This window comes from Hipposideros armiger, unplaced genomic scaffold (assembly GCF_001890085.2).
Source record: "Hipposideros armiger isolate ML-2016 unplaced genomic scaffold, ASM189008v1 scaffold_4, whole genome shotgun sequence".
Lineage (NCBI taxonomy): Eukaryota > Metazoa > Chordata > Mammalia > Chiroptera > Hipposideridae > Hipposideros > Hipposideros armiger.
In genome coordinates this window covers 3,233,777-3,247,422 of record NW_017731354.1, presented here as the reverse complement: position 1 = coordinate 3,247,422, position 13,646 = coordinate 3,233,777, and the positions used below count along the sequence as shown (strand labels likewise).

The 13,646-nt window shown below is 43.7% G+C and overlaps 1 protein-coding gene across 5 annotated transcripts in view; it reads left to right on the top strand.

Moving 5' to 3' along the window:
- NETO2 (neuropilin and tolloid like 2) overlaps positions 1-11,899 on the top strand; it is a 41,868-nt gene extending 29,969 nt beyond the window's left edge. For 4 of the 5 annotated variants that reach the window (XM_019643224.1, XM_019643214.1, XM_019643204.1 and 1 more), the window contains exons 8-9: positions 5,702-5,815; positions 6,975-11,899. In XM_019643224.1, the coding sequence (XP_019498769.1) occupies positions 5,702-5,815; positions 6,975-7,555 (695 nt within the window). In that variant the 3' untranslated portion in view covers positions 7,556-11,899. The remainder of the gene's footprint in view (positions 1-5,701; positions 5,816-6,974) is intronic. The other variant, XR_002124073.1, reaches the window with a different exon arrangement.
- The last annotated feature ends 1,747 nt before the right edge of the window (positions 11,900-13,646 follow it).

Genomic DNA, 13,646 nt, shown 5'->3' with positions numbered 1-13,646 from the left:
CATTTATCCATTAAGCTCTCCGTGTTATGTGGGTGCAGTTCGTGGTGCCCCAAATAATTACAGTAGTAACATCAAAGATCACTGGTCACAGATCACGGCAACAAATATAATAACAATGAAAGTTTGAGATATTGTGAGTATTACCAAGAAGTGACACAGAGACGCGAGGTGGGCAAATGATGTTGGAAAAATGGTGCCGACAGACTTGTTCCAGGCAGGGCTGCCACAACCTTCACTTTGTAAAAAAACTCAGTACAATAAAGTGAGATACACAGATTACATACTACAGTGAGAGTGTTTGGGGCGTTGTTTCAGGGTCCCAACACCGCCCACACGTTAGGTGATGTGCCAGAGGCCTCCCAGGGAGCAGCATGTATTGTACTGTCCACGAAGGTGTATTGCAGCGGGACGATGCGAGGCCGGGTCAGCAAGGGAAGGAAGGCTGCATCTGGCGACGTCCTTTCACAGGCTTCCTTTCTGCCCCCCAGGAGGGCCGCCCCCTTCCACGAGGCTGCACTGAGCTGCCCCTCTCTCAAGCAGCAGAACACACAGTAACGTGGGCAATGTTTCTGCCCAGAGTAGCCCACTGGGGATTCAGCACTCAGGGGTTTTGGGGGGCTGGTCACCTGGCACTCTGCCTTGCGTGTCCCAAAATTCTAGACTCACAGAAGGAAGGCAGGTATGTGGCATAAATGACATTGTTAACACCGACTCTGGGCCCCATGAGCCTCCCTCATCAGCCAGGGAGTGGAGGAGAGTAAGTTCCCGGATGCCAGCTAAGGGCCAGCCTAGCAGGGGACTCTGCTGAAGGTAGCAGCCTCGGGCCTATGTTACGTTTGGAGTTAAGTCCACTATCAGTAAAATTAACTCCGTCTGTTTCCTTTTGGAGACCTAATGTGACAACTTGCTCAGAGTGTTGGCTCACATTGGATTTATTTGGGGGCAGCACTGGCCTAAATCTTACGTGACAGTTCCCCTCCCAAGTGCTTGCTAGTGTTTTCCCCAGGTGTGCGATTCCTCCGTTAGTGCACATCTGGCAAGTAAACTGGTGAAAAGCCTCCTTCAAGCGGCACCTTTACACTAACTGATCACAACCATAAACTAAGTTGAGGGGGCAGCAGACTTAGCTCCACGTCCCAAATTTAGCTTTATTACTGAAGAACAGGAAGACAGCCACCCTCCAGAAAGAAAGGACTTTATACATTTGAAGAAAACAGAAGTTCCAGTTTGAAAATCTCCTTTTGATAAACAAGTTTGAGAGCAGCACACAGTGCAGTTTACATGCTTATCCTTGATTCGGATGGTTAACCTCTTTCTTCTGTTCTTCTCTAAGCTGTTAATGATTTGTAACTGGGATGAATCCATACATGAAAGCCCTCAGTATTTCAGGGGAGGTCCCGTAAATGGACTCGTCCTGCCTGAGAGACGCCCTTCATACCGCCTCGTTGTGGACGCAGCTGTGATTAAAATAGTGCCGGTCGGCTTAGGATAGCAGTGAGGGGAGGCTTCCCTTCTCCCCAAGCACTGAATGCGAATGCAGACCTCACTCTCTAAGAATCGGTGTGGTTTGAGGAAAAGAGTTCGAGGGCTAGAGCTGTGAAAGCAGCTGAAGACACGTTTTTAGAACGTAAACCCGCGATGTGATTCTTTTCGGTGACGTGCTGCCTACAGCCCTGTGGGCTTAGTGGAAGCGCAGCCTTCCTTCAGCGTCGTAGCCGCCTCTCTTCAGAGTGGAGCTGAAACTCTAACCCTCCTCTTCCCCACGCCGTGGCCCAGTAGTGAGTAAAAGGGGGAAGTCCAGGGTCCTCGGGCTGCAAGTAGAGAGCCGTTCACAACTGGCATCAATTTTGCTGCTGTCTTTGTCCCTTTACATGGTTTTGAATTGAAGCATGTCATTAGCATCCCATGTCAATAACGGATACTTTGATTCTCATTATAAACAGCTGTGCTTGTCCATTGACAATACGTAAAGTCTAATACATCTGTAATTACAAATAAAACATATATTTCTACAAAACAGTCTCATGGTATCAGCGCTGCTTTCTAATTGCTTTCAATAATGTGAAGGGGCGTTGTAGAGAGCTCTACAATGAAAACAGCGTATTTTCCAGTCACTATTCAGTGAGAAACACTGAGCAAAAAAAACCTGTCTTTTTTCGCCACCTTGAAGCTATAAAGAGCCATCAAAATGCAGGCACATCATGTACTGTGGATAAACTTTAAGAGCTAATGATAGTTTGACTCAGAAAATGAGAATACCTAGAAGCCACGGTGCTATTTATAACCTCACTCAACCTGTCTTGAAAAATAGCTTCTCTTTCCTGTATCCCCATTTGTAAACTGGATAAAGTAGGTAAAATCAGAATTCAGCATGTATTATGATATAGCATGATACAGAACTATGGTATGATAGATAAACAAAAAGCAGAAAACTCCAGATTTTAGAAATGAGGGATTCAGAAAATTCAAAAACACCATTTGTTCCATCTTCAAGTACACACATTTGCGCCCTTCCATTTTACGATATATGTGACACAGCCGAAGTGGGTGCACTGGCTAATTTTGTACTTAAACAAAATACCACCGTGAACCTTCATTGGCTTTTTTGCCTTTAATCTAATGGTTTATATGTGACCTTCTGATGAGCTTTGAAACCCTCAAGCATTTTTTAAGAATCATGAAATACTTATTTCAGTGGTTTAAATGATATGATTTTGACAAATTAACCGTCTCAGTAAATCCCTTATTATATACTGTTTTCACACTTAGGTTGAGAAAAGGAGTGTCAATGTGATTGGGAGACTAATTTTTTTTTTTTAAGATTTTATTGGGTAATTGGGAGAGGGGAACAGCACTGGGGAATTGGGGGATGGGAACAGAAAAGTTGCTGTCCTTTTGTTCTTCAGTCTAGTTGTGGAGGATGTTGCTTCACTGGCCCATGTTGGTGTTATCATTGCGCTCTTCCCGGCTGTGGCAGATCGGTCACTGGCCATTGGATGGCCGCTCACACCAGCTGCCGGCCACTCACAATAGCTCACGGCAGCCCGCTGCAGCCTACGCTGTCACTGGCGACTCACGGCAGCCCAGCTCCAGGTCGAGCTATTGTTCACCATCTTAGCTGTAGAGGGTGCAGCGTCATTGGCCCTCATGTGGGATCTGAACCAGCGGCCCTGCTGCTCAGAGCTTGCGATCCCAAGCCAGCTCTTAACCAACGAGCCACTTGGCTGGCCCTGGGAGGCTAATTTCAAAGCCTCATCTGATCTTAGAACTGAAGTCTAAGATGGCCCATAGTCCATCCTATTCATTTAAAAAGAGGAAGCTGAGACCCAGAAGTTGAACTGCCTTAGAGTCACAAGTGACCTGCTGGTACCCAGAAACAGCTCCTGTTCATTGCTAGTCCACTGTTTTTTTCACTTGAGCCTCACAGCACCGTCCTTCACGCTTCTTGGCTATTTTAGTATCTTTAGTCATGAGAGCCACGGAGGGGTTGTTATACTTGAACTGTGGTGGGTCAGTACTCAGCAAATAAGTGTGCTTCAGAGTCTGGCGTGGAGACTTTTTAATCATGTGTAGATGAAAGTCATGTCTAAACTACATTTGGCTTACAGTGGGGGTGAGAAGGGGATCAACCAACCCAAGTTCATAGTGATGACCTGTGGATTACTACCTGCAGCAAAGGAGCCTGGGTGAATATTACCTTCACGGGGCTCTGCCTTAAAGAGAGATTATGTTTGCTCTTTTAACAGCAAAGCAGTGTCGGATGTTCTCTGTTGACCTATGTCTATCAGACTATATTTCGGGGTTTTCTGGGGACCCAATAAATAATACCTGTTTTCCCAGCCCATGTTCAGAGCCATGTGAGAAATAGACAAAGGGTGTCAGGCAGGTGGACACCAAACTGTCAGCTTTATTCCTGATAATGCCGTTGGAAGCTTCCAAAGCTTCTGACTGTAATCCAAAAAGAGAGGGAAAGAAATACTAGATTCATGGCTATTATTTTAGTGAGGTTCATTGTATATTTATTAAAAGGAAGATAGTATGTAGCAAAATAAACCCTACTTATTAGTAGTCTAGTAAAGTTTTTAAAAGAAAAATGTAAAAAAACATTTGAGGTCTGTCAGCATGACATAGAACAATTCTAAGTTCCCCTTCCTTGGTGAAACATGTATTTTCTGAAAATAAGAAATGTGGGATTTTTTAGGCAGGAAATACATTTTGTTTGAGTATATTCTCGTGAGTCAGATGGTTAGTTGATTCGAGGGCGTGGGTTCTGTCATACCACCACAGAAGTGGGGGATAAGCTGTCCCCCTTCTGGGCTTCGGGATTTTTGTGTGCCTTCACACTGCCATGTGTGACTGCACTGTGCTGGCACTTGTGACTCCATCTCGGACTTTATTTCCTAACAGGAGTAAGCACCCTGGACCACAGTCCAGCATAACACTTGTGTAGTGTACATGGGGAAGTGCTAACCCAAGGAGAACATAGGATGTGACAGGAGCACACAGGCATCACTAGCCACCTAGGAGGACAGAGGGGCCTCTCCTGGGATGATAGTGGGAGATGAGTGGTGGTCAGTCACTAGGAGGGGAAAGAGGGAGACATTTGGGACAGAAAGGACAGCTTACACAGAATAGTAGAGTACACGGGTGTGTGTGTGTGTGTGTGTGTGTGTGTGTGTGTGCGCGTGTGTGCGTGCCATGTATCTTTATTTAAAAAATTTTTTTTGAAATTCCGAAGTGTTTTTTTTCTTGTGGTAAAATCTACATTACATAAAATTTACCATTTTAACCATTTTAAATGTACAAGTCGGTGGCATTAAATACATCCACATTGTTGTACAACCATCACCACCATCATCTCCAAAACCTCATCTTCTCAAACCGAAATTATGCGCTCACCAGACACTAACTCCCCGCCCTGCTCTCCCCCATTCCCGAAATCTACTGTGCTACTTTCTGTCTCTGTGACGACTTCTCTAGGTACCTCATACGAGTAGCGTGTTTATCCTTTTGTGTCTTGGCTTCTTTCACTTAGCGTAACATTTTCAACGTGTGCTCAGTTGTAGCATGGGTCAGAGTTCCCTTCTGAATTTTAAGTCTGAATCGTGTGCCATTGTTTGTGTGTACGCATTGTGATTATCCCTTCATCCATCGACAGATATTTGGCTGGTTCCTACATTCGGGCTTTGTGAGTCAAGCTGCTGCGAACATTGGTGTACAGTGTCTGTGTGAGTTCCTGCTTTCAGTTCTTTTGGGTGTAGACCTAGCAGTGGAGTTAGCTGGACCATGTGGCAACCTGTGTACATTTTCAGGACCTGCCATAGTGTTGTCCACAGCAGCGGCACCATTTGACCTTCCCACCAGTGACGCACAGGGTTCCAATGTCTCTACATTATGACCAACATTTTCTTTTAACTTGAAAAAAATTACCAGGCAATGTACTAGTTGCATAAGAACCATGGGAAATACATGCATGTTGTCATTACATTAAAAGCAACCTTTTGTTTCCCAATGTGAGTAAACCTTTACGTGCATCAGACAATGGCAGCCTCCGTCTTAGCGCTTGTCCAGTACAGCGAGTATTCATGGGAAGGCCTCAGGAGAGACACTGACTTCATAGCAGTAAGCGTAATCTAAATCAAGATGAATTTCTCATCTGGATGCCTTCTGTTCTTAGCAGCGGTTTCCCTTTTTCCTGCAGCTCCCTGCACAGACAGCACTTTCTTCTGCCACAGCAATATGTGCATCAATAATTCATTAGTCTGCAATGGTGTTCAAAACTGCGCGTACCCGTGGGACGAAAACCACTGCAAAGGTGAGTCCTCTGGCGAAGGCCAGCTTTTCAGGGAGAAGAGCGGCCATTGCCTTTCGTTAAGGACGACCTAGAATGTTCTTCTCTACAACTGTGCTTTACTATAAGTGGTCTTTTAAATGCATCACAGACCTCTGGATGTCATAAAAGCAGAGAAGAACACTTACTCTCAAACCGTGTTTTTTATCTTAAGTTGTGCAAAAGTTCGTCATAATATTTCTTGCCCTTATTGTCTTAGTCATTCGTGTTGCAAAGGTACCTTATTCTCAAAATAATTTAGAAAGTGACCTGGAGTATTGTTATTTTTTAAATTACATGGAAGTGCTATTTAATAAAAATCAGCTGCAAGATTTTGAGCTCTGAGCAACAGCGGTTCGATTCCCGGCCCGAGCTGAGCAGCCACTAAGCTGCCAACCGGTGGCAGGATGGCTCAGCTTAAAAAAATAAAATAAAAATCAGCTGATTAATTCAGTCTTACAGTATGAAGCATCTTCATCATAAGAACTGCTCTTCTCATAAAATGTCCTGTGTCTTACTTCCCATGTATGCTTCCCGGAAGAGCAGTGAGGCTCTGGTAACAGTTGAATGTCTGCCAGCTGGGTATCAGATCAGGGTCTCAGTACAAAAGTTTACCTGCCTTTTACTCTTCAAGGGCTTGATCGGTAGCTTACTATGAAAAGTTAATGTGATGTGACAGGGCTGCTGTAAGTACTCGACACGAAGTATTCTCAGCAGAGCCTGATAGCACAGCTGAGTGGCTGCGTCCCGTCACCTTAGCTCTCTCATGCAGGGGCCGCCAGTGGATGCTGTGGGGTGGACTGACGCCCACTGTGCAGCAGGGAGCTAAACGTGACACAGCAAGGGGATTTGTTTCAGCATTTTCTATATTCGTGTGGTTCATTTGATTTGCAAATTGTATGCACTCACGCGCCTTCTGAGCAAAAAACCAAGCCCTTTTTCTTTTTTGTAATCTGTCCAGCCATACGATTGGTTGGTTTAACCAGAAATCATAATAGGACTGTTTTATTTTTGGCTTTGAAACCTAATTTTAAGTTATCTGTGGTGCACGTGACCCAAGGGTTCTGCTTTACCTAAAAATAACACTTTGATGGGACTCGCTAATGAATTCTGAAAGCCTCAACCTTTCTCTCTCTTTCCACAGAAAAGAAAAGAGCAGGACTGTTTGAACAAATCACTAAAACCCACGGAACCATCATCGGCATCACATCCGGGGTCGTCTTGGTTCTCCTTATTATCTCTGTTTTAGTACAAGTGAAACAGCCTCGGAAGAAAGTCATGGCTTGCAAAACCGCTTTCAATAAAACGGGCTTTCAGGAAGTGTTCGACCCCCCTCATTACGAGCTGTTCTCTCTGCGGGACAAGGAGGTGGCCGGAGACCTGGCCGACCTGTCCGAGGAGCTGGACAGCTACCAGAAGCTGCGACGCGCCTCAGCCGTGTCCCGGTGCATCCACGACCACCACTGCGGGTCGCAGGCCGCCAGCGCAAAACCCAGCAGGACCAACCTCAGCTCCGTGGAGCTCCCTTTCCGAAATGACTTTGCACAACCACAGCCAATGAAAACCTTCAACAGCACCTTCAAAAAGAGTAGCTACACGTTCAAACAGGCCCACGAGTGCCCCGACCAAGCCCTGGAAGACAGAGTCATGGAGGAGATGCCCTGCGAGATCTATGGCCGGGGCCGAGAAGACTGTGCCCAGGCGTCCATATCCATCGACTTCTGATCTTCCGCTGCAGGTGACACTGGCCAAGTGTGGACATCCCAGCCTGCGAGCACCCCGCTGCGTCAGCAGCCAGCCCTTCTCCCCCGTCCAAACTAGGGAGACGTTCACTTCCCGATAACCTATTCTAATGAAGTTTTTATTATCTCAGGCAGTCAGTTTATGTTGCAGCAACCAAGGAACTCACTCCATTCAGTGAAAAAAACCATCATCACCACTCGCTTGGCGTTGTAAACAAAGCACCCGTTAGATGGCACTGGAGGAGGGAGCGGGTGTGTGGAGCGGGCTCCGGAGCAGCGCAGGGAGCCTGTTGTCCATAGTTTCGGCCGCAGGAATGTGCTCTTGAGCCATACGGCCCTGTCAAGATTCTGATCCCCCAAGAAATTCAAAAGTAAGGGTGTTTTTACATTCCTTTTATTTTTTTTTTCTCTGAATTTTGTTTGTTTTGTAAACCAGTAATTTTCCAGTTTCATTTTCTTACATAAATATAAGTGATTCATGTACCACACATATTCCCACATGGGGCATTTGTTCTAGAATTTGTCGAAATACAATGTTACTGTGGTTAGTGCCAATTAAGACCCAGAGTTATGTTTCGTCCATCTGTTTCTTCCTGACTAATTTCTATACCGTTGCCTTTTAATTACTGGATTCTCAACCTTTAGTTTCTGTGAGAAGTAGATGATATGATTTATCACCTTTAAGTCATATTTTTGTCTTAGTTATACTAGAAAATCTCATAACCCTGGAATGTATGTACCATTGCCAGTTATGACCAGAAACATGACAAAAATTAAAACTTCTAGAAATCCTTTGAAATTTCCAAATTTGCTCACATTCAGCGACAGTCTGTTCATTCCTATGAGCGGAGCCTTTGAATTCATTTTAAGGAGGCCTGTAATTATGTTTATTCCCAGTGTTTCTCATCCCTAGATGTGTCTCCTGTTATTTTTACGAAAAGATTATTCAGCTCCCTTTATATTGGCTTATTTTATAGCGTGCAGTAACCAAGGTTGTGTGAGAGAGTTAAAGGAGAATTCCTAAAAAACTGTACAAGCCTTTAGATTGCTTCTTACTTGGGACAATACATTTTTCTAGTTCTTACCAACAATAACAACTTCCACTTTTTTTTAAACTGCACTTTTGACCTTATTTTTTTTATGGTATATAAACAATAATTTATAAACATGGTATAAAAACTCATTGTGTTTTTTTAGACTTTTGATATTATTTGATACTGTACAAACTTTATTAAATCAAGATTAAAGGCCTACATGACAGGTTTCTTTCAGTGTTCACATTAGTTCTGTATGCTCTGATGGAAATGTACACCATAAGTTACTGTAACGGCCTTGGTAATGTGTACGTAAGCTTTTGATTTCTTTTTGTTATTGCATTTGGTTTATGATAGATTTTTCACTGTGTGATATTTATTCTAAAATACTCCACAAATCTTATATTAAAATATACATTGTTATATGATTCTTAATCAGGTTATTTATGGCATTGACGTTTTGGATCTTAAGATATATATGGAAAGGATTGATTGAATGATAGCTGATATAGACATGCCATTCAAGCGAGATAAATTCTCATTTTCTATGTTTTTGTAGTAAATTCTCGATGACATGAGAGATCGAAGTTTCACTGGATTTTGTTAATTTTTTTAAATATCACATCTGTGTTTTCTCAGATGAGTGAAAACTATGACCTTAAATATGATACATGTCTAGTACTCCTTCAAAATGATTCTTATATCACTTTTATTTGAAGTGCATAATATCCAGAAGATAGGAAAAACTACACATAGTATATTTGCGACTTAAGTTTTTACAATATTTGTGATTTAAGTTTTTTTTAAGTCAGCATAATTTCTTGTTTTAAAAATGCAACTTGGAAAGGTGAAAAGACTTAGTGAATGTAATATTCAATGAGCTGAGGAAGCAGAGCCAGATTAGAGCGCTGAATTCTCTCAACAGCCATGCTGAATAGGCATTTTAATTAGTTACTTGCCAGCCAGCATTTGAACAGCATAGTAAATACTTAATATAATAATAACTGATCTCAGTCTCCATGATGATGAAAGGAAAATTTGCATATTTTCTATGTAAAAATCGTATCCATTATAAAAACAGCTGTTAAATTTATCTTGAACATCTAGATTTAGTAGAGAATAAAACAGTATGCATAACTACATTATCTATAGTCACCTGCAACTTTTTAATTTTTGAAATTTGTGTTGTTTTTCTTTTGAAGGACCAGGAAGCGGCCTATAAAATACAGTCTAAAGAACACATTTCACATTAAAACAACACAGAAGTGCATGGTTTCAGGCAGCCCGGCAAGTAAAGCGTGGACAGCAAATTTGGTTCTAAATTTTCTGGCTGCTGAAACAGATGAAACTGTTTTTGGTTTTCACGATAGAAAACCCAGACATCTGCAGAGGCTAGTTTTCTCTTAAAGAGCAGGTCTTTGTACAGGACAACATTTCCGCAGAATTTAAAAAAGATGCGAAACGCAGAGGTCACACTGGGAAATCTTAACCCAGAGGAAGCACCTCTTCCCGGGGTCTGGGATGCAACTAGAGAACCCGATGACCAGCCTAGATGGCTGTGCAGCCTATGCCTTCGCTGAACTAGAGATGGTACTGAGTCTCGTCTGTTTGTTAGTCAAGCACCTTGGTACAGCACAGGCAGAGAACGGCACCGATAAGCATTAGACATTATTACCAGCGTAATGCTGATTGTATATATAGTCTTCCACCTTTGAGGTCAGTAAGAAAACTACAAAGTTGAGAGCCATAAATTCGAGCCATGGCGGATGAAATTCAGCCATCCTGTGGAGAGGTTACTACACCCTTCCCAGACAATATGGTGCCCAGTGTTCAACGTGTAGCAAAATGCAAATCTGGGGGAAATACCTTCAATTAAGGAGCAGTATTAAGTTCAGCTCTACATAGTGTCATTATCTTCCATCTGTGACACAGTTGGTCCCAATTTAACCCAAGAGTCAACCCCCAAGTGCCCACACATGGCAGGAAACCTAGTAATGGTAATCCCAACGTCTAAAGTACATAGGAAGAAAGTGTGGTGCACCTTTTGTGCCGGGGAATGTTCATTTCCCAGCTTTCCCGTCACAAAAGAGATGAAAAAGGCTCCTTTAACTTGGAGTTGTCAACAGCTCTTATGTCAAATGTCGTGTTTCATGTAGTGAATAGCATGAAAAGAACCTAAAATGTGTGCTTCTGAACAGCTTTATAGTTCTGCGATTGGTGAGCAGGGAGCTTCCTTGTGCCAGGAGTGTGCCAGCTGATGAGCCAGGACAGGAAAAGCCTAGTGTGACCCAGGAGTGGTTCTGTCAAAGGAGGTATGCTCGCTTGCAAAATGGCGTCTGCTGTGTTGTTTATGTTACTTTCTCAAAGACTAAAAAGAATCTCCCTTAGATCAGACACATCAACCTGGTCAGATGGAACCTTGAGTTTTGGGGGTTAAGATCCAAGAAAGATGATCTGGTCCAACTTTATTAATGAGCAGACAGAAGCCCAGAGAAAAGAAGTGAGAGCTAATCCAGTGCCCTTTCCTGCACTTCACTGTCTCCCTGCTTAGCCGGCTGTACGTTTTCAAAGTCCAGCCATTCCAAACAGCAGCCCCAATGATCCACGTAATCTTGTCAGTCATTCTGATTTAAAATGTGATTTATAATAGCTTGTTTCAAAGTGTGATTTTTTACTTTCTTTACCTATGTAACACTTTGCTGTTCTGCAATTTTGTTGCCATGATTTCTTGGCACCTGCAAACTCGGCAAGACATTTACTGTGACTCCTTAATAAAGAGTGTTTGTTAATTTCTAGGCTTGACACTAGCCGGAAAGAGCTTCAGTGTTATGCTTTTGTGATCTTTTTTAAATCTAAAGGAAACGATGTATCCTCTAGAAATTAAACGTGTGTGCTGTATCTCTTGAGTTTGGGGAATGATTTGAGTTCGGAGCCATTATAAATGACAAGTTGACCTGGGATGTATCTTTTTTAGCTCCCTACAAAATCAGTTGTCCACGTTTTATATACTGTACTAATAACAAATTCAAAATTCGGAATCTGCTTTCTTTAGTAGCTGTTTCATACATTTCTGTGATTGGTCTAAATGGCTACAAAAGCCCAAGAAACAAATGACTGGGGTACATGTTTAGTACGTACTATCTTGAGTAAAATTTTTTTTAAGCAATGGATTTTTCTTTTTGGAGATGAACTTCCAGACCTGCTAAGACTTCTCATATGTTAATCCTGGTTTGACACCTCCCAGTAAAGAATTTGACTCCTGAACTGGAAATAAAAACTTGTGTTTTGATTTCCTCGCTTGCCTCAATTTCCAGTCTCTAGAAATGGCCAAGAATCCTCATTTCCTTCCCAGGGCAAGGTTGTCATTTCCTATCCAGTCGCTTCCAAAGTAAATAATCATAGTTGTGATAAAAATAAAAGCATCCTCAGGCTGTTCCACTTAAAACCATTTTTAAGTTCTCGAATTAATCTTCAAGTGAAGATGAACTAGGAAAAGGGGGGTGACGGTTGTCCTCGGTTTCCTACAGGATGCTCACTGCCTCCGTTCCCTGGGGTGGGGCCCGAAGAGGGGGCTGGCAGGCCCCGCTGTGCTTTGAGGCGCAGGATGCATGGGGCACAGCCACAGCTTCGTAAGGATGGGTGAGCAGATCTCACAAGAGGCGTACACTGAGGGGGAAGCAGAGGCAGGCAGGGTCCTCGGAGTTACAATCATGCAGACACAGATCAAGGAGCAAAGTAAAAGGTGGTCACCGCTGGTCTGTCTGCAAATAGTCACAGAGCATTTTACTTCCTGTGTTACTGAGGCTGAAGAAAGAGCTTTCATCAAAAGGTGCTCTCAGCGTCCACGCTTTGTCACACTGAGCCAGTGCGTATTTGATTGAAACATTTCGAGTAGCTGCTGATTGCTAGAAGGGCTTTTTATCAGAAATCTGGGTATTGAACCATGTTTTTCAAATCGTGATCTGTCTTCCCATTGATGACTTTGTTCTGTTGTGTTACGTGGCATATCAGAGAAGCGTTCACAAACTTTGAACCGAGAAGTAGTCATGCGAATCGTAGGGGGGTTCTCGCTCTACCCTTGCGTTATTTTATCACTTTGTTACGCACGGGTAACATCTCAGAAGACAATCAGCTCTGAAAACGTCACAAGTAACATAGTGAACGTGCGACAAGCGGCCAAGATCCATAGCCTCTGCCTTCCACATTCATTGTCGCCAGGCAACCTTACTTTCTCTGTTAGTTTTTAATATACAAAGAACAAAGCCTGTGGCAGGAGGCTCCCAGGCGGCCGCCAGCCACCCCTGCCTCCTGGTACTCATAATCTTGTACCATCCCTGCTCTTGAGTGTGAGCTGGACCTAGTGACCTGCTTCTCATGAACAGAATATGGCCAAAGTGACATGTCACTTCTGAGATTAGGTGACAGAGTCTGGCTTCTGTCTTCCTTCCCACTAGTACTTCCCAGCTCAGGAAAACCCGTTGCCACATCCTGAGATGCTCTATGGAGAGGCACGCGTGCTAAGAAACAGGAATGTCTGGTCACCAGGTAACACGGCACAGAAGCCCTCAGTCCAACCACATGTGACGACCTGAACCTGCCAGCAACACACAAGGGGGTGTGGAATGGAGTCCTCCCCCAGCTGGAGCCTCGCGACCACAGACAGCATCTTGATGGCAGCTTTTAGCGCTGGTGAGCCACGCCTACGTACTAACTCAGAAACCCAAACTATCACGGGATACTCGGACAGAGACGGGACACCAAGGCTCAGGCGAGAAGCAACGTTTATTGATGCCAGCACCGGCTCAGCGGATTCACATCCAGAGGCTGAGCCCCGATCCGGACAGGACTCCGAGCTATATAACCTGAGGTGTCCGGGTTAGCAGCTAGGATCCTTATTTGGGGTAGGAATTAGGACATGTCTTGGTGGCCATGTGGTCTGAGAAAGCCTTTGTCTAGGGCTCCCCACCACAAAACTGTAGATGTTTTAAGCTGCTAAATTGGGGGGGGGGGTTGTTTGCAGCCATAGTTAACTAGTACAAC